The sequence below is a fragment of the Pezoporus flaviventris genome, unplaced genomic scaffold (genome assembly GCF_033815535.1).
Source record: "Pezoporus flaviventris isolate CSIRO_AGI_PZ_B2104156 unplaced genomic scaffold, CSIRO_AGI_Pfla_v1 ptg000213l, whole genome shotgun sequence".
Taxonomy (NCBI): Eukaryota; Metazoa; Chordata; class Aves; order Psittaciformes; family Psittacidae; genus Pezoporus; species Pezoporus flaviventris.
Genome location: NW_026892761.1, coordinates 14,468,448 through 14,495,718, shown reverse-complemented (window position 1 = coordinate 14,495,718; position 27,271 = coordinate 14,468,448). Strand labels below are relative to the sequence as shown.

Below are 27,271 nucleotides of genomic sequence, written 5' to 3'. Positions count from 1 at the left end.
TCTTATTGAGTATAACTTGCTATCTCCAGTATGACCAGTGTTCCCACCAGTCCAACTACCTGCAGATTGAACGCTGGTGAAGTGAAGCCGTCTTGTGGCTTAACAGCTTGTTAAGGTGGCTGGAAGCTGTTTGGGGTTTGGGTGTTCTTCAGTACTAGCAATTACCCTGTGCTGCCTCTTGTGTGCTGTAGCCCTGTGCATGGAGGTGGGAGCCAGGCTCTGTGACCTTCTACAGCTGCGGCTGAGTTTGTGTCCTCTGACCTGCCAGGAGCATCATCCTGGTGGAGATGAGGGCAGGACCTGCTCCAGCTTCCTTGGCCTGTGGAGCCAGGGCACTAGAAAAGGATTTTTCTTTCTTTTCCCTCTTCTGCCTTCAGGTACTGGTGCAGACCTGATTTCATACAGAAAGCAAAGCCTGGCTTTACGTGCGTGGGGTGAATCTCCTGATGCAGTCTCCTGCTAGGGCAGGAGCTTGTTCCTGTGCCCTGAAGTGGAGCATTCAAGGAATGCTTGGCTGCCTTAAAGTGGGTTTGGGTGGGACACAACCAGCCTGTACTGGGTGAGGGACCTGTCCAAGCATGGTGCCCTGCTCTGGGAGCTCTCAGCTGTGACTGCATAAACTGACCCAGCCTGGCCATCCCCGTTCTTTATCACTGGTGTGAGTGTAAATCTACTCTGCCTGCCCTGTGGTGCAGCTCTGCTCTCCTGCAAGCCCCACACATCACTGTGATCTGCAAACCTCAGCAAGAAATAACTTTATTTTTGTCTTCCAGTACAAACACATTTTCAGCTTTAAAAATCTGAACAAATGTACAAAGTTTTAAACACAATAAAACACAGCCTTCTACCAGCATCACTTGGCAACTGCCTCGGAGCACTGCCTGTGCAAGGACAGCCCCATGAGCACCATCTCCTTTCCTCTCTGCAAGCAAAACCACAATAAAAATGCCCTATTTTTAGGAAGTTCCTTCACTTTTTAAACACGAATAGCTGAGAACTGCAATACAAACTGTCCATAGCTTCAAGTGACTCGTCAGGTATAGTCCAAATATAGCACCATTTTCCGGAAGGTCAGACTTCTTCCTTGTCCTGGGTTTGTTATGGCCAGTCCTGGCCTCTCTGTACTGGAGGCAGCCAATGCTGTTGAGCTGCTCTGCCCCAGCCCTGGGAAGGGGGAGCCTGGCCCTTGGCTTGCCCTTCTCTTTGGTTGTTCTCTTTGCAGTCTGTTTTCTCCCTGTTGTGAGAGGATGGGGATGGGGCTTGGGCAGGGTTAGGGTTAATCCAGTGGGATGAGGGTTGGCTTGAGCCTCCTTCCTGGACTGGGGAAAAAGCCTTGGGTTTTGTTGTCCACAAGCAGGTTGTGCAGGATGCCCAAAGGCAGCTGGAAGCTGCCCCTTTGCTGGAGAAGTGTTCGGTAGCTGCAGCACGGCTCCAAATCAGCCAAGCCCAGAGCACCAGGAGTGGATTCAGGTGCTCGGAGCATCTGGCAGCCTTCTGAGCTGGTGGGGAGAAGTGAGCGGTGGGAGACCAGGTCCCCTCTCCATCTCACACAGCTCGACCATGATCCCTTGGCAGGAGAAAGAGCTTCTACCGCATCAGGGTAACACGATGTGGCCACAGTGATCCCCGCTGCCCTCGCCAGCCTGGAAGCATCTGATCCAGGGAGTTCATACAGTTTCTATGGAGGAGAAAAGGCATCCAGATAAATCTCTGCTTTGTGCTGATCAGAGCACAGAGCTGCTCCTTTATCGGGTGGTGCAGCCTGGAGAGGGGGATGAGCACCGGGTGGAAGCTGAAGGCCAAGCTGGTGTGGAAGGGTCCATCAGCTGCAGTGCTGAGCTGATAGAAAATCATGTTCCTCTGCTATAAAGTGCCAGAGCTGGTCCGAGGGAGGCTCTTTCATTTCGTCTTCATCCTTTCTGGTAGTGAAGTCCATGTTGGCTGAGCACCAGGGGACATCCACACCCGGCTTCCTGGGAGAGGTGGCTTTTGTGAGCCCCAGCCACACAGTCCAGGCTCCTGCTCCATAGGGCAAGGCTGGAGTTGCTCGGGAACATGTTCAGTGTTTTCCAGCCTGCCTGTTTGTGGCAAAACAGCCAAGCTGGCTGTGTAAATCACGTCTTCATCCCCAGGCTGAGCTGAGGTCTCAAGATGTCTTCTCAAGGGTACCCTGCTCCGCACTGGTGCGGGTCCCGAGGGCTGCTGGCATCCCAGTGAGCTCAGAGGAACATGAGACGATGCAGACTCCTGCTCTGCACAGACAGAGCCTCACACTCAGCCCCTGGAGCTGCTGCAGCTCTCCTGCCCTGCCACGAGATGGGGAAAACCATGTTCACAGTTTCAGTGATAAAACAGGAGAGAAGCAGAGCTGGAGGACAGGACTGCTCCGTGCCCAGCTCCTGCAGGGGTTTGTGGACACATGTCTCCTGAGGGAAGACACAGGTTTTCCATAACCCTTCGTATCAGCCCCAGGTGTAAGCAGTGAGCAGAGCACAGTGGGATTGCGGGACATGGATGTCCTGAGGGACAGGTTTTAGCTGCTCAATTGGTTCTTCAAAATACAGCAAGGGACATGTGGACAGCAAGAGGAGACTGTAATCAGATGAGAACCGTAGCAAGTGATTGTTCAAAAATATACATACACATACCGTACATCTATATATGCGTGTGTTTTCCGAAGGCAGATCCTCACATGCTCCATAAGGAGCATGCACAGTGTAGATGGATTTATGGCACGCAAGGTGGGCTGCTGTCTCAGAAGGGGAAAGCAGCTCCCAGGGGATGTGTGGGCACATGTGTTCTCTGAGATCCATAATTCCTGTGGTGAGTTTTGCTCCCTGTAAGGAGCCCTGGCCCTGCTCAGTCCCTTCATTAAGATGCAGGTGGTCTTCAGGTCAGAGAACCTCTATTCCTCAGCTGGTAACTACAGGGGTTTAGTCTTCAAGAAGTGGTAAATCCACACAAACAAAATAAACATCCTCCCCTTTCTGCTTCCTGCTTCCTCCTGAATTGTCCTTCTGGGGTCATCAGCCCAGGAGCCAAAGCAATGCCCCAGCCAGAGCAGTGATGCTGCTGCACCAGGGTCAGGGCTGGCGGGTACCAATGGGCACATTATGGAGGAGTGGGGCAGACAGGATTAAAAATAAAGGGGTTGTAGCAGCTTTTAATTTATCTTTTAATTTAAAAAAATATCCCAAGAGCTGTCGTCACGTTGGAGCAAGTCTGTGTGATGGAAGTTAATCCCGTCCTTCACAGGGAGGAGAAGGAAGAAGCACGTGGCAACGCAGCTAATGCTGCTTCCCCTGCGCCTGCTCTTCCAAGTGGCCAACCTGCTCAGCCAGCTCGGAGACCTTGGCCTGGCAGTCCATCAGGTTGTCCTTCAGTCCCGTTATTTCCTGAGAGTGGGCAGCCAGAGTCCCGTTCATGTGGTCCATGTAGTCCCACAGGCTGCCCGTGTGTTTCTCCAGTTCATCCCTGACGCCATCCAGGCTTCCCGTGATGGCTCCCAGCCTGCCACAGGTGCTCTCCACCCGGGCCACCCGGTCATCAAAGTGAGCAATCTCCTTCTGCAGGTCACGGGCCACGTTCTTGCAGGAGCTCAGGTCGTTGATGATCCTGGCTTTGAGTCGCTCCAGGTCTCCCTTGAGGTTGAGGACGCGTCGGTTGCTGAAGAACAGTTGGGAGCCTTGGTCATTGACTTTCTCCTGGATGGAGTGGACCTCATCCTCAATCTTCCGCTCGTGCTCATCCAGGGAGGAATTGACGTGTGTCACGGTGTCCGAGTACTGGGAGACGGAGTCCTTGAGCCCCGTCAGGGACTTGCTCACGGTGTTCAGGTTGATCTTCAGCAGGGTGATCTCCCCTTGCAAAGCCCCCGATGCTTCCTCCTCGATCCGCCGCTGGATCTCCAGGATGGTGGCGTTCAGCTTGCGCAGGAGGTCGTAGTTGCTGTCCATGCGCAGGAGCAGGTCCTGGTTCTTGTTCTGGCAGTCCTCGATCTCGGTGCGGAAGGTCTCCACGTCTTTGGAGGCGGAGCTGCAGCCCAGGGAACAAGTGCTCTCCAGCGTGACGAGGCGATTCTGCAGCACCTCCAGTGCCTCGTCTGTCTGTTTCCTCATGCTGGCGAGCTCCCCCTCCAGCACGGGCACCACCGCACCGTCCATTCCCATGGGAGAGCTCACATTGTTCAGCTCCCCCACGATGGTCATGAACCTGTCCTCCAGGGTCTGCACTTTGTCGTCAAAGGCAGTCCTCATACCGTCCACCTCTGCCATCACTGTGCCTCTCATGCTGTCCTCTATACCAGAACAGCAGCTCCCTGTTTCTCTCTCTGTAGCATTGAGTCTGGCTTCCAGGTCTTCAAAGCGCCCTTCAAAAAGGTTCCCTAGGGTGACAGTGGAGATTTCTCCATCCAGCCGGGAGTGCAAGTTCTTCTGGGACTCGGAGATGCTGTGGAGGCCTTTCTCAAGGATGTTCATGCGATCGGTGAGGTAGTCCAGGTTGCTGCAGCAGCTTTCCACCACTGTCAGCCCTTGGATCTGGGTCTCCAGCTGGGAGATCTCTTTCTTGATCTCGAGCTCCTTCCCGTCCAGCGTCTGCTGCAGCCGCAGGTTGGCAGCTTTCTCCTCCTCGCACTGCTGCCGCACCTCCTGGATCCGGAAATCACACGTGCTCTGGAGCTTGCCCAGCTTCTTCTCGAAGCCGTCGAGCAGCTCCCCGCGCAGGTTGCTCAGCCTCGTGTCCACGTACTCCTCCAGCAGGTCGATGGAGGTGAGGGGCGAGGGCCGGGCTGACTCCAGCAGATGCTTGATCTGCCCGTCATGGTCCAGCACCATGCCGCGCACCTCCTGCAGCAGATCCGCCTTGGTCTTCAGCACGTCGCTCACCTCCGCCACCTTGGTCAGGATGTCCCCCACGGGAGGGAACGCGGCGATGTCGGCTCTGTCCGCCGCATCCACCAGGCCGTCGGGAATGATGCCGAAGCCCACCGAGGAGTCCGGTGTGCCAGGGCTGTTCATCAGCGAGCCGATCATCCTGGTGGTGTCCTCCTGGATGGCGAGGCGCAGGCGGTCGCCCAGCCCGCTCACCATGGTGTGCAGGCTGTCGTAGGACTGCGAAAGGCGCCTCACCTCCTCCTCCAGCCGATCCAGGCGGTCCCCGAAGAGCCCCGGCAGCTTCCTGCCTGCACAGGGAAAGGAACAGAGACAGTCAGGGCTGGTGTTCCTTCAACTTCCCTCCTTGGCTACCTCCTAGATGAGAGTCCTTTCCCATACTAACATTAGCTCCTGCATCCCTCTCAGTGCCATGCTAGAGAGCTATCAGCCCACCCTTCCTCCTTTTCTCTACATCTCTTCTTAAGCTGATCAGGAAACCCTCTTCCTCCTTGGGATCAAACCCTCTGTTCAACAGCAGGTGATGAGAGCAGCCTGGGGGAGCTTTGTCTTGAGACACACTCTGTTGACCCCAAAAATTAATGGGAAATGCTTTAAAGCAATGAGGGAAATTTTGCAGCTGCACATTTTGAAACAAATGACATTTAAGAAGCAAGTGATCCTCGAAGCAATCAGTGCCAGATCTCGGATCAGAGAGCACGTCATCCACTGATGGTTTGCCTAATTCATGTCCTGTGCTGGAACAGCACAGACAGAACCAGGAGGTGTGAGAGCATGCGGTGGCGTGGTAACCTGGCGATGTGAAGCAGGAGCGAGATCTCACCATAGTGACTCTTCTTTGAGCCTGGAAACAGGTCAGGGTGGCTTTTGGGATAGGGAGGAAGCCCGGGGATTGGAAACATCTTCTGCCCAGGAGGCACCTTGGGGCTGGGCTGCTGGGGCAGGAGGCCAGGTTGGTCCGTGGGGCTGTCGTGGCACCCTTCTCCCATGAAGCCGGGGCAGCACCTCCAGGCCAGCTCAGTCACTGTCTTGTACCCAATCTTGTATTTGGGCCTGAAGAAGGTGCGGTACCTTTCCAGGAGATTTGACCAAGAGAGAAATCAGTTTAGAGAAGCAACCTCAATGTCAAGCAATAGAGAAGAGGGGGGTCATGGTTCCTGTTGGGTGCAGTGGAAAGCCTAGCTGAGACCCTTGTCCTGCACCTGCAGACCATGACCCACCTCCTCCAAGAGCTCTTGCTGCACCATAGGTCAGTGTAGCAGCGCAGTGCCTGGCCAGGGGCACAGCTCATCACACCACAACGACAGAATCTGTGCCCACCCTCTCCAGGAGTGGACCACGAGGTCTGACAGCACACGGCGAGAGAACAGTCCTCCCCAGCAGGCTGGCAACGCAGACAGACCAGCCTGAGAACCAGCCCGGGGTGAGGAGGGACTGTCTGAGCAGAGCTGTTAGTCCTGAACCTGTGGATTCTGGTGAGGTGCTTTGCTTGGAATTGGTTTTAACCTCAGACCCCCGTTGTTTGGAAAATCACAAATGTTTTTATTGCTTTGATCTCTGGCCCCATAGATGACCACTGTGACAGATGACACAGTCTGGCCCAAGAGAGCACAAGATTGTAGATTCCCGGACTGGTTTGTGCCAACACAAAACTCAAAGCTCCTCCAGTTCCAACCCTTGCCACGGGCAGGGATCCCTTCCACTAGAGCAGCTTGCTCCAAGCCCCTGTGTCCAACCTGGCCTTGAACACTGCCAGGGATGGGGCAGCCACAGCTTCTCTGGGCACCCTGTGCCAGCGCCTCAGCACCCTCCCAGGGAAGAGCTTCTGCCTAAGAGCTCATCTCAGTCTCCCCTCTGGCAGGTTCAAGCCATTCCCCTTGGCCTGTCCCTACATCCCTTGTCCCAAGCCCCTCTCCAGGTTTCCTGCAGCCCCTTCAGGCACTGGAGCTGCTCTCAGGTCTCCCCTTCAGGAGCCTTCTCTTGTCCAGGCTGACCCAGCCCAGCTCTCTCAGCCTGGCTCCAGAGCAGAGCTGCTCCAGCCCTCGCAGCATCTCCGTGGCCTCCTCATGTGCACACTGAAGCCAGGTCATGGGGAGCTTCTCCTCACCCAGCACCCCCAAGTCCTTCTCCTCAGGGCTGGGATGAAATGATTTGTGAGCCGATGCCCCAAGTGTGTGGAAGAGACATTTCCCTCTCATGTGTGATGCAGCATCTGAGGCTGTGCAGAAAACTCAGCTGTGGGTCCAGAAAACACCCTGTTTTCACCCCAGTTTTGTTTGAAGGGCTGGAGGGGCCAAGCAGCAGACACTGCAGAGATGGGAGCTGCTTTGGGGATCTCCTTCACAGGTACCAGCAACTGCAGGATGTCCTCAAGTCCCCAGATGCTGCTTAAACACTTGTGATGGGAAGAAGGGACTTTCAAAGCTCACCCAGTCCAACCCCCTGCAATGAGCACAGGGACATCTTCAGCTAGATCAGAGTGCCCAGAACCACATCCAGCCTGGCCTGGAATGGCTGCAGGGATGCACCTCACCAGCTTCCCATGGCTTCCTGATTTACTTCTGATAAGGGACAGATCTCCCTGCCCCTCCTGACAGATCCCATCCTGCTTCCTCCCAGCACCCCTGCCCTGCACTGACTGCCTCAGCCAGGAAAAGCCCTTCAGCTCCTTTCGCTGTGCTCTGAAGAGCAGGGTTCATGGTCAGATGGGTGGCACCCGAGGAGAGCTGTGGCCTGGTGGGAAGGGAGCCATGCTCCAGGGTCCCCCATACTCACAGCACTTTCCCTGGGCACTTGGGTCCCCAGCTGCACTTGTGGTACTCAGCCTTGATGTAGCTCTCGGCGCCGTCCTGCAGCACGCACGTCACATTGCGCTGCACCACGTAGGCACAGTAGCTCCTGTGGGGAAGCCCAGGGAGACACCATCAGCCTGGCACACAGCAGCACCCGGCTGTGCCACCCATCCCAGGCAGCTCTGCGTGACCCTGCTGCTGGACCCCCCAGCCCAGCCCACACACTGGGAACAGGGACAGCAGAGGGGCCTGGGGAGAGCAGGGAGTGGGGATGGAACAGGGTCCCCAGTGCCAGCCTGCTGCTGGGTGCCTGGGCTGGCTTTTGAACTGGGTCCCAGCACCCAGCTCCAAGCCTCCCTGGAGCCGGCACTGCCCAATCCCACCAGCCCCCGTGGTTCCATCCCCAGCAACGCGGAGGAGCTTCTTCCTCAGCCCTTGGGGGCCCAGGCACCTCTCCTCTGGGTTAAGGGGTGCAGCTGTGTTGGTGCTGGAAGCAGGCTGAGCACCCTCACCTCTGAGGTGCTGCTCTGCATGGGAGGCTGGGTGCTGAGGGCAGCTGCTGCTCTCACAGTCTTGGCCACGTTGCTACCAGTGCACAGGTCACCCAGAGCCTCAGAGCTGGGCTGTGCTGGGCACATCATGGCCTGGGAGGACAAAACAGAACCCCACCTGCAGCAGAGGTTATGGGAACAGCATGCCAGAAACAGCTCCAGCAGCATCTGGCAGGGGCGATCTGTCCTTCTGGGGTGCTGCCAGCCCAGGAGCCTTTGGACCTTGCTGTGGGTACTGTCACACTGGGCCGTGTGTGATGCTACAGTGAGCACAGGAAGAGGAGGTGGGGGCTGGCTGCTCTGTGGGGCTGCAGCAACGCACCTCCCTCCACCAGGGAGGCAGGAACAAACCAGGCTCCAAGTGGGATGGAGGCTGGGAACTTCCTCAGATCCCTTGGGTGGAGCGGAGTCTCTTCCCTCTTGCCATGGAGCAGCCAGCTCCATGCACACTGAACTCTCCAGAGCCAAGCAGCAGACCCAGGCGCTGAGGATGAGGTGGCTGGGAGGAAGGCTGCGTGGGAAGGGTGCAGGAGCGCTGGTGGGACAGATGGAGCTAGAAGCTGCTTCAGCTGAAGGCAGCGCTGCTGCAGGAGCAGATGGACGTGGCCCACAGGGGCAGAGACAGCAGGGATGTGAGGTGAGGGAGGGATTAAGGCCACAGGGACGTGGCAGACGGCAGAGCGGGAGGAGAGGCGGCTGCAGGCACACAGAGCGGGGCTCAGGCAGGAGCAGATGGGCCGGCGCGGGGTGCTCAGTGACGCGGGAGGACCCGGCTCCCTCTGCGGTCAGTGCGGCTCAGCCGGGAAGCAGCTGCAGCTCCCTGGCATCACCATGGCACGGCCTGGGAGCAGCCCTGGGACCGACCAGAGGAAGGAGCTGCAGGGCCGCAGCGCAGCTCTCACGGGCTTAGCAGGACGATGGCGCAGCGGCACTGAGACACCTCTGCCAGGTAGAGGTGAGGGGAGGGACCAGGACAACCGCGACAGAGCAGAGCTGCCTGGGGTGAAGGACTGAGGTGCCCCCTGCCTGGGGGAGCGAGTGTGCACGTGTGTGTGTGTGTGCGCGTGTGGATGTGCACGTGTGTGTGAGTGCATGTGTGTGTGTGTGCACGTGTGTGTGAGTGTGCGTGTGTGTGAGTGCATGTGTGTGTGTGTGCGTGTGGATGTGCACGTGTGTGTGAGTGTGCGTGTGTGTGAGTGCATGTGTGTGTGTGTGCGTGTGGATGTGCACGTGTGTGTGAGTGCATGTGTGTGTGTGTGCATGTGTGTGTGTGTGTATGTGCACGTGTGTGTGAGTGCACATGTGTGTGTGCATGTGGATGTGCATGTGTGTGTGAGTGCACGTGTGTGTGTGTGTGAGTGCACGTGTGTGTGTGAGTGCACGTGTGTGTGTGTATGTGCACGTGTGTGTGAGTGCACGTGTGTGTGTGCGTGTGGATGTGCACGTGTGTGTGAGTGTACGTGTGTGTGTGTGTGCATGTGGATGTGCACGTGTGTGTGAGTGCACGTGTGTGTGTGTGTGCATGTGTGTGTGTGTGTGCATGTGGATGTGCACGTGTGTGTGTGTGTGTGTGCGTGTGGATGTGCACGTGTGTGTGAGTGCACGTGTGTGTGTGTGCATGTGGATGTGCACGTGTGTGTGAGTGCACGTGTGTGTGTGTGCATGTGGATGTGCACGTGTGTGTGAGTGCATGTGTGTGTGTGTAAATGTGGATGTGCACGTGTGTGTGAGTGCATGTGTGTGTGTGCATGTGGATGTGCACGTGTGTGTGTGTGTGCATGTGGATGTCCACGTGTGTGTGCGTGTGGATGTGCATGTGTGTGTGTGTGCATATGGATGTGCACGTGTGTGTGTGTGCATGTGGATGTGCACGTGTGTGTGTGTGTGCATGTGGATGTCCACGTGTGTGTGCGTGTGGATGTGCATGTGTGTGTGTGTGCATGTGGATGTGCACGTGTGTGTGTGTGTGCATGTGGATGTCCACGTGTGTGTGCGTGTGGATGTGCACGTGTGTGTGTGTGCATATGGATGTGCACGTGTGTGTGTGTGCATGTGGATGTGCATGTGTGTGTGTGCGTATGGATGTGCATGTGTGTGTGTGTGCATATGGATGTGGATGTGCACGTGTGTGTGTGCATATGGATGTGCACGTGTGTGTGTGCATGTGGATGTGCACATGTGTGTGAATGCATGTGGATGTGCACGTGTGTGTGTGTGCGTATGGATGTGCACGTGTGTGTGCATATGGATGTGCACGTGTGTGTGTGCATGTGGATGTGCACGTGTGTGTGTGTGTGTATGGATGTGCACGTGTGTGTGTGTGTGCATGTGGCTGTGCACAAGTGTGTGTGCACACGGGGGGGGGTGTGTGTGCAGCCCTCCCACCATCACCCTCTGGGGACAGAGCAGCAGGGCTCTGGCTCATCTTGAGTGCCGAAAGAGGTGAAGCAGAGCCAAGCAATGATGGCAAACATGTGAAGACAAAGTACAGCCCCTGCCCATGCCAAGACCCACCATAAGCCCTCCATTGCCCCCAGTCAGGCTCCTCTGGCTCCTCTGCCTGTTGGAGCTCCCTCCATGAAGCAGCAAGGTGTGAGCAGGCTTATCCTCCCTCCAACACCCGGCTCTCTCTGCTACCTCCCAGCAGGGACCCCCCATCCCACACCCGCAGTGCATCCCCCTGGGAGCAGCACCAGCACCTCTGCCCCAGCCCTTGCTGAGGGCCGTCTTTGCTCCCCTGGGATGGGCACTCCTGGCATTCCCAGCCTGCCCAGATGCAGGGGAGAGGCTGCCAGGCTCAGAGCGTGTGCAGGGATCCGTGCTGCTCCCGGCACTTCCAAAAGTGAGTCATTTATCTGAGCACTGGGCCACAGAGAGCACAGGCGATCCACTTTTCTGAGCTGGAGGGAAGGGAGATCATGTGTGAGTGTGCATGTGGAAACTTAGAATCACTGTCTATCCAGAGATCCAGGACCCGCTCACAGACTGTAAACCCCTTCTGCAAGTAAGCTGGTAGCCTACATGGGCAGACCTACCGGCCGCTGCTGATGAACACTGCCTACCTGCGGCTACTTGGGGAGGGTGGTTCTGGCTCTCTCTCCCCCTCAGAAGCCCCTTTCCCTCTCACCCACCTGAGCTGCAGTTTTATAGCTCCAGCCCGATGCTTTAGGAGTGAGCAGCTGGAAAATGTTACGGGGTTTAGAAAGCTCCTGCTGGCACTGCCAGTATTGTTCGTCTCAATGTTACTTTATTCATTTCAGCTTGTTCATAACACCACATCCTCCCCTTCCCAAAGCAGCCCTGCAGAAACGGTTCTAGCGAACAAGGGGGGTGGGAAGTGTTCTCCGCAACCCCCCCCCCCCCACCCCGTAACAGCCCTTTTGCAATTGAATGGAAAAAGCCTATAGTGAGTGTATAAAGCCCACATTCCTCCTCTGCTGAGTTTTCCAGGTTACTTAAAAACCTATTTGATCTCCACTGAATCTGTGCTTTATAAGCAAATGAGCAAATTCCCTCCAAACCAATCCGTGTTTCCATGCGGAGGTCTGAGCACAGCCACCCCCCCGCGCATCCCCCCCATGCCCATCATGTCCTGCAGAACAGGTACACGCACCTACCCCCGTTAACACACACGGGCACCCCCCTGTCCCCCGCAGGACCGCAGCGCACCCGACCTCCCCCCCCGCACACGGTCCGCCCCGTCCAGCGCTGAGCCCCCCCCGTCCTGCCCTGCCCACCTGCCCCCGGCACCGGGACGGGGACCGCTCCCCAGCAAGGGCTGCCCTCGGGGGCCGCTGCCCACTGCCGGTACCGCGGGTGCGATACCCACCGCGGATGCTGCTGCTGACCCCAGAGGCGCTGCCGGTCCCCGGTGCCCACCGTCCGTGCCCGGTACGGGATGCTCAACGAGCCCCGCCGGTACCCAGGGCCGAGGCCGCCTCCCGGTACGCGCCGGGTCCGTTGCGCGGCCGCGGCCGGGGACGCGCAAGGCGATCGCTTACTTGTGCTTGCCTACGGGCTTGCCGGGGCCGAGCTGCGGGCTGGAGCCGGCCGTGTAGAGGCTGTACCTGCCGCCGTAGGGCAGGGGGGCCGCGGGCGGGTAGAAGGCACCTTTGGCGTCGGAGAGGGCCAGCAGCGTCCACAGCGAGAGGCAGAGCAGAGCCCCGCGGCGGCGCATGGTCCCGGGCCCGGCGGCGGCGGAGCGGGACGGGGCGGCCGCTGCGGAGGGGACCGGAGCGCCGCCCGCTGCGCCCTGCCCTGCCCTGCCCGGCCCGGCCCGGCCCTGCCCGGCGGCACACGGGGCTCCGCAGCACGACCGACCCCTTTTGTAAGGCGGCGGCGGCGGGGCGGGCCGCGCTCCTCCTCCCGCCCTCCCGCAGCCGCCGACCCCCGGCCCCGCGGGAGGGCAGACAAAGCGCAGCCCCCCCGGAACCCTCCCGCGCAGCCCCGGGGCTGGAGCGCGACCGGAGGGGCCCGGGGGGCTGCGGCACCCCCGAGCCGTGCCGGAGCTGCCCCTTCCCCGCTCCCCCCAGGACGGGCCCTCGTCCCCCCCCAGCCCCTTCCCGACTCTGCCTCACTCACGGGAGCAGAAAGGCAGCAGGGACCTTGGCTGTGCCCCTTCGGCGTGTTTGGCCCGCGGCGACGTGTGCTGCTGCAGACCCGCAGCTCGATCGCTTGGCCTGATGGAACCGCATCACCAAGGTCCCAGCAAACCCGGCATCTGCGGTTTGCAGGGAGGGGAAGTGGGAAGCGGGAAGCGATGCTGGCTTGGAGCTTGCATCAGCCCTCCCCAGTACATCTGGGCTTTGGTGACAGGCTCCAGGAGGGACAAGGGAATCCCTTGTGTTTCCCTACAGAGCGATGGATCTCCCACAGACACCAGCACTTCTTCCTTGGGAAGGCAGGTTCGGGTCTCCTGCCCCTCCTGTGTGCTGCATCCTGCCTGTGCCCACAGCAGCGTGTGCTGGGTGCTGAGCACCATGCCCTGCCCCAACAGCACTCCCCAGGCACCACAGCACTGACCACAGCAGTGTAAGACCCTTTGTGTGAGCCACGGGGAGCCTTTGCTCTTGGGCAAGGGGGAGAGGACCCTCCCCAAGGGGCACTGGGCAGTTTGGGATGGGGGTAACATCCCTCCTGCTACACGGCAAGGTCAGCTCACAGCCCTGCAGCGGTGAGGCCCTGCAGAAGCAGAGCCAGGGCTGAGCATCCCGCTGTTCCCAGGACGCTTGCAGTCGTGAGCATCACCCAGGACCACAGCAAGGATTTGATGAGGCTCCTGCCCCATGTCAGCCCAGGCAGGGAAGCACCACATGAGGGGTGCACTGCTTCTCCAGAACTCCTGGAGGAAAACAAGAAGTGGTTGAGAAGGGATGGAATCCCAAATGCAGGAGTGAAACCTGTGGCTGATGAGGGAAGGAGGCATGGAGGCTCGGGCTGGCACTGAGACAGAGATGGTGGGATACTGAGACAAATGGCCTTTTCCTTTCAAGGAGTCTTTGGCTCAGCCTGAGGTGAACAGAAACGTTAGCAGGAGAGCAGAGCTGAGGAGGCTGGAGGCAGCAGGAGGAGGAAGTGTGTGTAACGAGCCGGAGCGTGCTGGGCAGCGGCTCCTCCGCTCGGTGCAGCGTGGTGCGGGTGTTGCTGCGAGCCGCCTGTCAGGCTGCACCGCAGAGGTGGCTGCAGCGTGGGCTGTGCACGGTGTGTCTGGCACCACATGAAGCGGGGACATGGACTCGTTCCACTCCGCTGGGATGCTGCAGGGGGGATGCTCTATGCTCCGCTGGAACGCTGCAGGGGGGATGCTCTATGCTCCGCTGGGATGCTGCAGGGGGGATGCTCTATGCTCTGCTGGGATGCTGCAGGGGGATGCTCTATGCTCTGCTGGGATGCTGCAGGGGGGATGCTCTATGCTCTGCTGGGATGCTGCAGGGGGGTTGCTCTATGCTCTGCTGGGATGCTGCAGGGGGGATGCTCTATGCTCTGCTGGGATGCTGCAGGGGGGATGCTCTATGCTCTGCTGGGATGCTGCAGGGGGGATGCTCTATGAGCAGCTCTACACAACAAACAAAAGTCGACCGAGCTGCACGGTTTAATGCTGGATGCCGGAGTTGAGTGAACCTTGCTCGCAAGCCTGAGTTCTTTCCCCCTGAGTGCAGGGAGTGCGAGCCAGGTTTAGTAACAGCGTGCTGCACGTGTGTGTCTGAGGCCTCAGGAAAAACCATCTGGTGGAGCATGGTGTCAAAGCCCTTGGTCCTGGCCTCCAGTCCTCTCCTGCGATGGATGGGCACAGCAGGACAGAGCTGCTTTTGCTTCCTCGCTAGCCTGGCTGTGAAAGGGAAGGAGGGCTCCATTGCCCTTGTGGAAGAGTGTGTATATCTGCCTGTTCCTGCCATCCAACTGCAGTGCTGAGGCTCCAGGTCACTTTCTGCTAAATTTCATCCTTGGAGAGGCTGAATTCCATTTCCTTGTGCTGTTGTCTGTTTCATTAAAAAAAAGGCATTGGGGTAGACAGGAGAGTGACAAACTTGGGTCCCCACTGAGGAAACAGATTCATCATCAGCTCTTTTACAAGACATCAAAGAATCCACTTAGGACAGAGCCATTACAAGTGCCCCAAACCATGGGAAAAACTCTCATGAGCCGTCTGAGCTGTGAGCTGAAACAACCATGAGACACCGAGCGGCAGGAAACTGAGATTCATTAAGCTGCACTTCTGGAGCAGCCCAGGTTTGACTCAGTGGTGCTCAGCCATGCTGCTGCTGGTCCCCACCACACCACGGACTCTGTGCAGCCTGGCGCAGCATCCTCGCCTGGGAGAAGTGCTCATGAGGAGACTCCTTGTATTCGGGCATTCTCCTGGCATGGGCATGTCCCAGAGAAGGTGCCAAGCCCCATCTCCCAGAGCTGTGAAGGGTGCTGAGTGCTGGGCTGTGCAGCAGAATGGAAGGGCTTTGCCATACTGAACTGCAGTCGGAAGGCACTGCAGACCGGCTCACTGGGAACACCAGCCCTTGGTGCTTCCCAGAGCAAAGCTCTGCTTTCCCTCCTTGCCTTGGCTGGAGAGCAAAGGGGATCAGACCAGGGCTCCTGCTGCTGATTGAATCTGGACGCTGGGCAAACCTGAGACCCTTCCCGCAGGGGTGCCTGACCCGGGGGCAGTGTCCACCAGTGTCCCCATGGGAGCACCTCCTGCCCCAGCTCAGTGCAGGGAGCTTGTTTCTGCACCTGAACCTCCAGGAGCTCATGATTCTGGCTACAGCTCTCACCCCTGCACAGCCCTGCTCCAAGCCAGTCCGGGAGCGAAAGGGTTTTGTGCTATTGAGAGTCCAGCAGAGATTTAGCCAAAGAGCAGGGCCATTGTGCAGGACAGGAGGTGCTCCTAGGAGGAGCTCATGGGGGAGACAAGAGCAGAGGCTCCAGGGGCAGCTCTTCCCCTGCTGTCTCTGGAGGAAGGGCTGGGTGAGGCACCATGAGGCTCGTTTCAGGAGCAGATGACACCAAACAGTGACTGTTCTGCCTCACATCCGTTTTAATTAACACCTGCATGGCCTCATCAGCTGAACAATCCCATCCTTCATGGGTCAGCAGCCCCTGAACCCCCCGTTCCCACCCGGGTCCAACGGGCAGTGCCTGCAGCCCCAAACCTTCCCACAGCGATAGGAGAAGAGACAGGGCAGCCCCCGGGCTTCCCAGCTCTGCTTGCGCTTGGCCAGAACCAGCCTTGTCCTTCCCAGTCCCAAGCTTGAAATAGGTGCTGCTGGAAAGGCACCCGGGTGGGTTCCCCGGGCACAGAGGTCAGAGTCGTTGCCATGGGATGGGAGCAGATTGCAGCGAGGGAAATGGAAGCTGGATATTAATAATACACAACTATCTGTTAATAAAATGGATGTAGCCCAGGAGGAGGCTGGATTGAGCCATCTGGAGATTTTAAAGGAAAGGTTAGATAAAAAAAAGCCTGTCAGGACCAATTTGGGGCAGGGAAAGGGGTTGGATGGCTTCCCAAGAGCTCTCCCAGCCTGAGTTTTTCCGAGTACAAATTCATTTCCCAAAGTGGCAAGGCAAGAGAGCAGCTCGATTTAGAGGCAGAGTTTCTCTCTAACGATTCCCACCGGATCAAAGGCATTCCTTGAATTGGCACTAGCAGAGGCCTTTTCCCTTGGCAGCAGGTCTTGTGTCTGTGTGAGAAGGAGCCTTCTGGAAAGCCCAGCTTTCCCAGGTACATATCCAACAGGATCCATCCAGGGCTTGCTCTACCATCAGAGCCCCTGTGAGACACCACAGCTCTGGGGTAGCCCCCCAAGGGGAGCAGTGACCCAGGAGAGCCAGGAGCCCTCCAGGTGCTCCAGTTCCCAGCTAAAACTGAGTTCATGGAAGCCCACCATGGTCATGGCTCAGCTGCAAGGCTGGAAGCTCTTTCTGGCTCCCAGTACATGCTTCTGCCACATCCCAGCTCCACGAGGGGCATGGATCACTGCTCTCATTGGCCCCAGTGGGAAGATGTAGGTGTGTGGGCAGGAGGCAGCCGGTGGCATCAGCAGCCAAGGGAATGCCCAAACATCTGCCCTGTGTGCTGAGGTTTTGCTGTGGGTCAGGCCCTGGCCGCGGTGCCAGGGGGTGTGAGTGCAGTGTGTGCCCCCCAAGCTGTGGGGCAGAGGGCACCCGGCTGTGCCCAGGCTCCAGAGGAAGCTGTGCCCGGGGGCTGAGAACAGAACCCCTTTCTTCGTGGGAAAGTGCAATGACTTAAAGTGGTCAGACAGCCTTATCTCTGGTTTCCAAAGCCACACGCTGATCATTTGTCAAGATTAGCGCGTGCGGTAGAAGGGATGGAGCTGTTCCAAACCCAGCTCACAGCTCTTCCCCGGGCTCAAAGCCATTCATAAAAATGCCAGAGCAGCAGCAGCGGCGGCAGCACACACTGGGGCTGCGGTTTAGGGAGGACTAGGAGGGGTCAACCACAGGTTATACAAGCTCCGAGCAGGGAGAAGAATACACAGGTTGTGTTATTTGCACATCCGTTAGCATCCTTCCTCCAGGAAAGCACGCAGGGAGGCCGGCAGGGAAGGTTCAGCAAGGACAAGGGGCAAGCAGGAGGTGGTGTACTTAAAGAAACCCTTTCCCATCCATGCCAGGACCCAGGGGAACAAGAAAAAGCATTATCAGGCCACAGCTGTGGAGCAGGAGCAGTCTCCAGGGGCTGTCTCAGTTGGATGCAGCAGCGCACGGATGCAGGGTGAGGAGGATGAAGATGGAGCAAGGGAGGAGGTGACACCCTCCTGTGAGCTCAGCTGGTCCCTATCAGTTTGGGCTCAGCTGGGCAGGACCCTGGGAATGCTATAAAAGGCTGGGTGCCTGTGATGAGGAGCAGGTAGTGTCTGGGACAGGGGTTAGATGTGGGGGAGATAAAGCTCTTCTGTTGGTAGGTAAAGGTCTGGGTGAGCAAAAGGTCTTTATTGTCAGCTCCTGCCTACCTTCAAGGGTATCCCCAAAGCCAAGGGAGGGTGGTAGGGGAGGAAAATGCCTTTGGGGTGGGGGCTTGATGCTGGGTCTGGCAGGAGCAGGGCTGTGATGGTCCTGTGATGGAAGCTTTTGCAGGAGGGGTCCCTCCAACATTGGGCCCCCTGAGGGATGTTTGTGTCCCTGGCTTGGCTGTGAGGGCTCTGGCATCAGGTCCTGTGCTCCTTTAGCCTGTCTGGGACCATGGGGTTCCCTGGTCAATCTGCTTGAAGCAGGGTCAGCTGTGACATTGGGTGTCTGAGCTGTTCATCCCACCGCTCATGGAGAGGGCTTTGGTGCCAGCTTGTCCCCCAGAACCAACACGTTACCCTGCAAACCCTGTGTCTGGGCCTGGGGAGCTGTGCAGGCCATGGAGGGGATGTCTGCAGCAGGAGGAGCTCACCTCGTGCTACTGCACTAACTCGGTGATTTCCACGCTGTTGTGGCAGTTCAGCCCTTGGGATGGTCCTTCCGGCCTCTCCTCCATGGATGCTTTTCCCAGGGACAGCCCCTGGTGCAAGAAGCAGGTTCACTGGAAGTGGGAACAGCAGCAGCCTGGCATTTGGCTTTAGAGAAATGCCCCTGTTGGTATGTTTGGTTGCTTCTCCAGGGCTTAGGCAGGTCCTTTGCAGAGCCGTGCCTCTGGCTTTAGGGAAGATCCATGTTTTCCTTTTCCGTTTCCTCCAGCTGGGTCAGATTCTGCCTTTCCTGGGGACAGGATAATGGCAGCAGCCCAGCGATTCAGCCACAAACCCTCTGCTCAGTGACCTCGCTGCTGCATGCAGCGGAAGAGACACACCACGAGAGCGGAAAGAAAACACTTCTCCTCTGGGAGCCGGGCGATAGTGAAGGACACGTGTACAAACCGGCCTCTTTGGCTTTGTTTTTGGTTTATAGTCACCTGGCACCAAGGCACAGCTGAGCGGGTTGTAACCCCTCAGCTCTTCTTCAACACCCTAAGGCAAGGAGTTTGCCTGCTGTTGGAGCGTGGGGATGCTCCTGAGGGATGAGTGCCTGTGGGTGCCTGGTTCCTGCCGCCAAGGCGAGGGGCCAGGGCTGCTGGGGTGGCTCCAGCAGGAGAGGTGGACCTGGAGGCAGCTGTAGGTGCAGGTTTCCCTGCATGAGGTGGGTCCAAGCGGGTGATGGCCACGCGTGGAGCCTGCTGCAGGGCTCTGTGCAGAAGCAGCCTGAGCATTGCCCTCTGCCTCTCCCATCTCCTGCATTTTGGGGGCAGGACCCCCATGAAGCCCAGCAGCCTGCCTGCAGGACGGTTGTCTCTGCGTGTTAATGGGGTGATGATGGAGAGCAACCCTACAAGCCCACCTGGGGTAAGTTACCTGCATGCTCCATTCTCTATTCTGTGCCTGTTCTTGGTGGTTTGCCCAGGGATGGTGCTCTGGGGCAGCAGGAGGGCTGCCCACCCCTAGGGCTGCTTTTGCTTGGCTGTGGTCAAGAGCTGCTTGCTCCAAGCCATGGCCAGCACTGCTCCCATGTGTCCCCAAGCACGGGGTGACTTTGTGATATAGCAAATATGGGAACAGCTGGCCTGAAACCCTGCCATTATCCACGTCGCCTACAGCAGGGGGATGAGCAGGAGTTATTTCTGGGTCCTATGAGGGCCCCTTGGTGCCCCTCCTGCAGCCAGCTCTGCCCTGTCCTCCGAGGTGACCCTGCAGGCACGTGTAGGGTGTGATGTGAAGGGCCATAAATAACGGGTGGTTATTTATGCACGGGCAAAGGAGCAGTGTAACTGATACCAGCTTGGGCTCCTTCCAGACCTGCTTGGACCTCATGGCTGATACTTGGCTTCCCTGGATTCCCTTTGCAAGCAGCTGGGCCCTGCATCTGCGTTTGGCCTCGTTCAGTGTTTTGCTGATTCTCTTTCTCACTGTACGTGTGCTTGCCAAGGTCCCACTGACCCATCACCAGAAAAACCCTTAAAGTTGGGAGAACTTGATATCCAAGTGGAATAGCTTGGGCTCAGCCTTGGAGAAACTCCTGAACTCTCAAGGAATTTCCTGATCAGAAGAATCTGCCAAACTTTGGGATCTGCCTCGGTTGGGCCGTGCATACTTTCAGAGCTCGCACTGGAGTGCTGTGATTTGGGTTCCCAGCCCTGTCTTTGCAGGGACGTGCTCTATCTGCACAGGGCACCAGGACCAGAAAGGAAAATCTCCCTCTGACCGGCCACGGGAATACTCGGGGATTTGCTCAACATCCTCCCCTCCTTAATTTTGGGATCAATGGGATTTTTGATCTTCAATTCCTGTCTTGCTTCCCTGTGCCAAACCCCGGGCTGTTGCTGCAGCCTTCATGTGAACATGGAAACTTGGGTGCAGTTTAGGTTAGTGGCTCACTGGCAGACCTGGGATTAAAGGCATGACCCCACACTGACCAATATCCCCTATGTTAATGAACAGGTAACGCTTTTGCAGCAGAAGACAGCCTCTTCGCTTGAGCTGGGGCTTGCGTTCATGTGTTTATTGCATGTATTTCAAAAGCAAACAAGCTCCTGGGTGGGAAAAGCACAGCCCTTCCCCTCAGAACAAACCCGAATGAAATTCCTCAAGGTCTTCGTCCAAAAATTAACGCTGGCTGGATCTCGACCAGGTTGTTTTTGACTGGCTTTAATCTGTGAAATCAACACCGAGTCAGGAAATGCTCAGATTGACTCCGAACGAGGGCTTGGCCAGAACTCCTCTCCTATTTATGAGGGTTAGCTGGAACCAGCAAAACCTCCCGGAGGTGACCTGTGCTGACCTCCCCGCTCACCCAACCCAGCCTGGAGGGGTTTGTTGTCCTTTACCACTTGATTTCATCCCTGGGGGCTCGGCAGCCCCGTTGGGCTGTGGTGATGCTGGAGGCTGGGACTGCCCACCCCTAGGGCTGCTTTTGCTTGGCTGTGGTCAAGAGCTGCTTGCTCCAAGCCATGGCCAGCACTGCTCCCATGTGTCCCCTGGTTCCCCTGAAACCCCCCTGGTTTCAGGGGGTTTTGGACTGGGCTGGTGGGACCAGTTTCCCTGTGGGCCAGCAGTGCTGTTCTGAGGGATACCCCAGTGCTCCCCAGCAATGGGTCAGGGCTGAACACCTCCCAGCTCCAACACAGGCCAGCCTGGAGTCACTGTCTCTGCCTCCCTGTTTGCTCCTGATGCCTCTGTGTTGTGAGTTATCCAGCTGTGAGCTGGGGCTGAGCAGAGCCTGGACCAGAAGTGCCCATGGCATCCCTTGTGCCCCCCCTTCCCCATGCAATGCTTTGCAGGGCACTGCAACAGTGAGAGGGAGGAAAAGCAAGCCCAGCGTGAGCACATGTGGCAGGCAGAGGAAATGGCTGTGCAAAGTAAGCAGTGCTTTAAAGAAGTGCTTGTCTGGGGTTTGTTTAGTTATCCTCTAGGTAATTTTACAGCTGAGGAGGCTGGGCCATTCAGGCAATGGCCCAAACAATATCCCCACTGTCTGAGCAGCTCCCGCGGCCCGGCGGAGCTGGGGGCAGAGCCGGGAAAGAGAAGTTTCTTTTAGGGGCTGTAGGCAGAAATGCCATGGAGGATGTCCTGTAATTAAGACGTCGCTTCCAATGAGCAAGTCACTCGGCTGTCAGGTTGAATAAAGCTCTGGGCGCAGGCCGGCTGTGGGAGCGGGAGCCAGGGACGTGGTTGGGAAAAGCCGGGTCCCATTGGTTTGATCTGAACTGTGGCTCCGGGTTTGGGATGCTGAGGAGGTGGATGGGGTTTGGGGCTCGGTTTCCTTGCTCCCATGGGCAGGGATGGTGTGGTGTCCTGCCTGCACCCCTCTCTGCCCCCAACCCTGGGACCAGCAGCTCCAGCCTGTGGGACATGGGCAGTTAGGACTCCAAAATGGAGCGTGGTCCCAGTTTGTTGTCTTTGGCACAAGCCCTTGTGGGGTGCATGTACCAGGGCTGGTCCTGCCCCCCACCCCACCAAGGCACGCTCTGTCCCATCGCCCTGACACATCTCAGGCTGAAATCGCCATGGAAAAGCTCCCCTGCCTCTTCCAAAGGCCTCGTGCATCCCAAGCTGGAAACACGGGGGCTCGAGTCTCAGAGCTCTACGTGCAAATAGCTCACATCAGCTCACAGCGCTGTTCCCAAGAGCCGGAGCACTCGCTGCTGGCAGCCAGCTTGCAGGAGGATCCCAATATTTCATGCAGACATGGCAAGAAACCAGCCCTGTTTCCCATTCACAAGGGGTGGCTCCAAAACAACCCAGGGATCTGTCACAGCGAATACGCGGCATCTGTGCAAATTGGCCTGACTGCCTAAATAATTCCTATATATTTATAAACTGAGCCGCAACGTTTTTTCCTGTTTACTTTTCGGTTGAATTCCTTGCTCATGGAAATGAGAGCCGCAGCGCGGTGGCTAGACATGACCATTGTGCAGGCAAGGCGCTGTACAAACTGTCCTAGAAATCCAGCCCAAATGCCAGGCGCTATCAGCCTGATCTGCAGCCCCTTCCCACCCACGCTCCCCCTGCTCCAGCCCTCTGCATTGAGCTGATTCCAGCTACAAGCTCGCATGCCAAGGGGGTGTTTGTCCAAGTGGGAATCGTCAGACCGCTGCAGGTAGATGGGGTTTGGACCCGCAGTGAGGAAGGTGGAAAAGAGGGAGAAGGGGACAGGGAAGTTTTCCATGCTACCAGGATTGCTGTGAATCCGAGCTGGGCAAGCCTGCTGTGGGTCACGTCAGAAGAGGGCCCTGCGCCAGCAGCCCCCACTGGGATGTCTTCCTACATGCACTGTCAAGCATCGTGGTGCTGGCAGCATCCTGCACTGGTGCTGAGGGTGGCTGGTGGTGTGAGCCCCACCACAGCATGGCATGGGCCGTCCCCATCCCGATGGGCATCTCCCATGCCTGATCCCAGTATTCAATGCTTGCTGAGCATCCCGGGGTTTGTTGTGCAGAGTTGGCCACGGTGATGCTGTGGTAGCAATGTGGGGAGCCAGGGGCAGGTTCCTGGGCTCTCCTCCTTGGTCTGTGTTTGGGACAAAGGACACGGGATGGTGTCCAAGCTATGCGCAGTGCTTATACATGCAGCTCTTTAATGCTTGTGTGGGTTTGGGATGGAGGTGTCTGGAGCATGTGGATTGTGAGGGATAGGTGCAGCTCACACAGGAGCTCACCAGTCAGTGAGGGACTCAATGTGCCTTGCTGGAAACAGGGTCGTAAACAGCACCATGAAGGGCCAAGACGTGTTGGAGCCAAGGTAACACATCTGCTGGGAAAGCAGGGAAAGGAAAGGGGGAAAAGGTTTTAAACACGGAAAGTGAAATCTGAACCCGTTTTGTGGCTGCTCGGAGGCCACTTGCGAGGCTGCGGCTGCCATGGGGGCTCTGGGCGGTGCAGAGAGGGGCCCGTGCCACCGCAGGGGCTTAACCTTCCTCATGCACATCCCACCATGCCCTGTTCCTCCGGGTCCAGCAGGAAGGAATGGGTAAGGATGGGAGAGCACTTGGGAGCTGGAGGGATGCAGGAGCATCCTGGGGGCTTTTCCCCATTGCAGCTCCCCTTCCATGGGCACTCTCACCCTGGGGGGACTCACAAGTACTGGCTGTAGCTCATCTTCCCCCCCAAAACAGGAATGAAACAACCACCTCCATGGCTGGCAGATAGCAGGGATGGAGCAGCGCAGTTAGAACACGTATGGGGTTTCACTGTGTTTGCGCTTGCATCACACTGGTTGCTCCCAACCTCAAATCCATGTCACCTGCTGGTGGTGTTTTTTGACTCTATTTATACTGTCAGTTCAAGGTAGAACTTATTTAGCAGTGACCACAGTCATTGTGTCATATTTATTTATAGTCTCCCACACTTGCTTCTGTTCACTCTCGGGTATTTCAGTCACGTTTCTCATCCCTTACATAAAGGTCTGGGAACAGCTGTGCTGGAGCGGATCAAAGCAGCCCCACGTCCCCTCAGCTCTTCGCCAGCAATGGGGATGGGGAAGGAGGAATGAAGGAAGCGTGCCGGGATCCTCCTGGCAGTGAAAGGGTGAGGCACAGCCCCAGGACCTCCCCGCGTGGCTCTAATCTCTTCTGCAATGTGGTTACAGCCCTGACCTCCCCACAGCCCCCATGGCACAGGGCACGTTTCATGGTGCCCCGGGTGAAAGGGGGCTGTGGCCATGGCCTCTGGACCCGGGGGGGGGGCGGCGGCTGATGGTGTCAGGATCCCCTCCAAGCAACGGGGGGCTAAATATAACCATTATAGAGAGTAATGTTACATCCCTAGAACTGGGAATGACTTGGAATTAGGGATTTCTGTGCTCACATGTGGCGTGGGATCAGGTGGGGTAAAACAGGGGAAGTTCAGGTTAGATCTGAGGCAGAAGCTCTTCCCTGTGAGGGTGCTGAGGCGCTGGCACAGGGTGCCCAGAGAAGCTGTGGCTTCCCCATCCCTGGCAGTGTTCAAGGGCAGGTTGGACACAGGGGCTTGGAGCTGGAGGAGCTTTAACATCCCTTCAACCCAAACCAGGCTGGGATTCTGTGGTGGCCTCCCAGGCTCTGCCATTTGCCAGAGGATGCTGCGGGATGTCCACAAGTTTTGCAGGCACTGGAAGGTCCCCTGCTCCACAGGCTGAATTTGGGATGAGCACTGAGCTCCTGCATGAGCAAAGGTCCCTAGATATGCTGGATCCTGGACCCAAAGGCGAGTGGGCTGTGGGGTGAAGAGAGCAGCTCTGCCCGCGGGAGAATAGATGGGGCTCCTGGGATGGAGCTGGGCAAGTGAAGAATCACCATTAAAGCAAGTGTCTGTGGAAGTCCTGGCTTCTGGACACACTTGTTTCATGCAGTGCACCAAAAGGAGGCAAGGCAGGAGAAGGGAAAGCCTAATTGGGTGTTTTGGTAATCCTTTTCTGAAGGAGACACACCAGCTCATCTGACTGCTGCGGGATAATGGCTCATCCACTCCAGGAGGCTCTGCAGGAGGCCTGGGAAAGGCCCTGGACCATGGAGTGGGCATTGCACCAGTGCTGGTCCAGGACATCCACCTCCTGCTTCTCCCTGGGCAAGGGAGAGCTGGTCCAGGGATGGGCAAAGGACAGATACAGCAGCTCCTGGGCTGGAGAGGGCCCAGTGGAGCCATCCCATGGCCTCTGCTGCTGCTGCTTCACTGGTAATGCCCATATTCATCACCGTGAACGGCCCCTTTAGACAATCTCAGGCCTTGTGCTTGACTTCTATGGGGTGATGGCCACGCTGAGGTGTCCCTGCACCCTCTCCTGGGTGCCACATGTCCCCGCCTCAACTCAGGATCCTGGCTGAGGCTCAGGGCCACGTGGTTGATGGGCAGCAAGCCCTTCATTGCAGGACTCAGACCCCGGTGTTCTTGGCTTTACCAGCCTGGCCATACATTATCCAGGAGGAGAAGGGCCTGGGGAGTGCAAGTGGGGACAGCACAGGGGGCAAGACACTGCCTGGCTGCTGTGTGGACCTGGTGGGAGGCAGGAGGTGGTGGTGGGGAGGTTCTGGTGCTCTTCGGAGCTGCCTGTGATGCTGCCCCTGCTGCTCCATCAGGGTTTTAATCAACGTGAAGAAACCCGCAGCCGAGCCCTGCCCACTGCCCCCGCCCTCCCGGGACAGCGGCTCTGTTTCCTGGGATTACAGGGAGCACCTTAAAGAAAATATTTACAGAATTTATATTCACATCCCGCTCGGCCTCTTCTCAGGGGGCTCCCCCATGCCCGCCCTCCCTCCCTCCCGCTCCCCATCCCGCCACAATACCCGCCTTTGTGCGAGGAACAATGTTTACTCTCCACCGAGGATGGGGTATTGGACATGAAAAGGGCTGCCTCCCCCTCGCCCCGGCCCCGGGGGGCGGGAGAAGGAGGAATTCCTGCAGGAATGTCGATGGCGAAGCTGGCCCGAAGGCGAGGGGATAAATATTCACGCTGGAGGAGAGAGGGAGGGAAGAGCAAGGGAACGCTGGGGACCAGGGAAGCCCGTCGTGTCTCTGCAGCTGAAGGCTGTGCGGGGCTCCCTGCTGCGTTTACAGCTCCGTGATGCAGAGCGGGCGCCGTCCCTTGGCCTCACGCAGGAGGTGAAGGGCACCTCTGCGCCGGGGGGCAGCCCCGGCAGCGGGGCTGCGGGAGCCAGCATGTGGCTGCAATTACAGGGCCGCTTGTGGGGATGGTACGCTGGAGCCTTGGAAGGGCTGCGCTTCCCTCCCCGCCCTTCCCCGGCGCTGGCTGCGTTTCCCCGCCAGAAGCCAAGATTCCTCCCGCTGCTCCTTGCCGGGAGCCCATCCAGTTGGATCAGGGAGCGCTGGGGGGAGGCCTGCCCCGCAGCGGGGGGACCCCAGCCCAGGAGCGCGGGAGCCGGGGCGAGCCTCCAACAGCGAGGTGGTGCAAAGGGCAACCCTTCCCGTAGTGACAAGGAAAGCGCACCAGGGGAGCTGGATAAGCCTTTATTACGGGATGGCTTCCCCATCTCCAGTGCCCTCTGCCGTCCAGCACCAGCAGCCCTCGCTCGTGGCAGCCGGAGGCAGGCACCGCGGCTCAGTCCCATCCCAGCACCGGCCTCCCGCCAGGTTTCCTAAGCCTTTCCCCATGTGCAAGGGGCTCGCCACAGAGCCTGCTGCCGGCCAAGGGTGTCTGGGGGTCCCCAGATGCCTGCGGGAAGGGCTGGAGGGCAGGGAGCATGTGTGGGCTTGGCATGGGCAAGGCGACGGGCTTTGGGGCCAGCCCTGGTCAGGAGGTAGGAGCCATCTCCAGAGGTGAACACAGGGTTTGGTACGAGCCTCTGTTTCCTGAAAAACCCAGTGTCTAAATATAACGAGTAGTTGGACATTTTACTTTAGGAAGGTAAAACAGCTCCAGCGCCAAAGGAGATCCTCTTCTGCTTGCACAGAGTGAGGGCTGCTCCCGTCGAGGGTGATCTGTGCTGACAGGGGCTGGCTCATCCCAGAGTCATTCATTGGGATGTCCATTCAGTCAAACTCCCCCGCTGGAGGTTTAGGCATGGGGACGGGTGCTGTGGTCCATCTGAGTTGCAGGCAGGAGCCCTGGCAGCTCTCTGGACACCATTCGTTTCATCAGTCTTCTCCCTGATTTCCCAACCTGACAGGTGTTATGGGAACCCTCAGTCCCTCCCTCCCCACGTATTTTATTCACCTCATTTCCAGATGCTAGCGGAGAAACAGGCAGTGTATTCTTTTGTCACACAGGTGAATGTAGCCCTGCTGTCCTTCACCCATCCTTGGGCTGCTGGGTGCTGCCACTGGCATCAGCACCACAGCCTGTGCACCCCTGCCTGCCTGCTGCAGCTCTGTGTGAAGGGGATGGCAGGTCCCTCTTGACCACGTCACTCCCTGTCACCACACAGGGCTGTGGGTGGTCTGGGCACCCCACCTTTGCCCTGGCCTTTGCTCCCTAAATCAAGGGAAACAAATGAGCAGCAGCTGCAGTGCTTTGTGCTCCCGGGGCTCTCCTTGCTGCTCTTCTCCATGCTCTCCTTCAAAGCAGGATGCTGGCCTAGGAGCTCAGAGCATCTCCATGTGCCTCACCTGGGCTGCATCTCTTGGTCCAAC

The 27,271-nt window shown here is 57.8% G+C and overlaps 1 protein-coding gene across 1 annotated transcript; it reads right to left on the bottom strand.

The window, feature by feature from the left end:
* Window positions 1-1,806: 1,806 nt before the first annotated feature.
* EMILIN3 (elastin microfibril interfacer 3) lies at window positions 1,807-12,428 on the bottom strand. The gene is made up of 4 exons (XM_061441786.1): window positions 12,237-12,428; window positions 7,668-7,790; window positions 5,716-5,963; window positions 1,807-5,182 (listed from the first exon to the last, which is right to left on the bottom strand). Exons 1-4 carry the CDS (start codon window positions 12,410-12,412, stop codon window positions 3,288-3,290), a joined length of 2,442 nt encoding a protein of 813 aa, XP_061297770.1. The 5' UTR covers window positions 12,413-12,428; the 3' UTR covers window positions 1,807-3,287.
* Between the last annotated feature and the right edge of the window lie 14,843 nt (window positions 12,429-27,271).

Excerpts from the sequence above, each read along its gene's own strand:
- EMILIN3 (XM_061441786.1), bottom strand. The coding sequence starts at position 12,412 with ATGCGCCGCCGCGGGGCTCTGCTCTGCCTCTCGCTGTGGACGCTGCTG. Across the intron at positions 7,791-12,236 it reads AAGCCCGTAGGCAAGCACAA|GAGCTACTGTGCCTACGTGG; the intron begins GTAAGCGATCGC and ends GCTTCCCCACAG. Across the intron at positions 5,183-5,715 it reads CTCAAAGAAGAGTCACTATG|GCAGGAAGCTGCCGGGGCTC; the intron begins GTGAGATCTCGC and ends TTCCCTGTGCAG.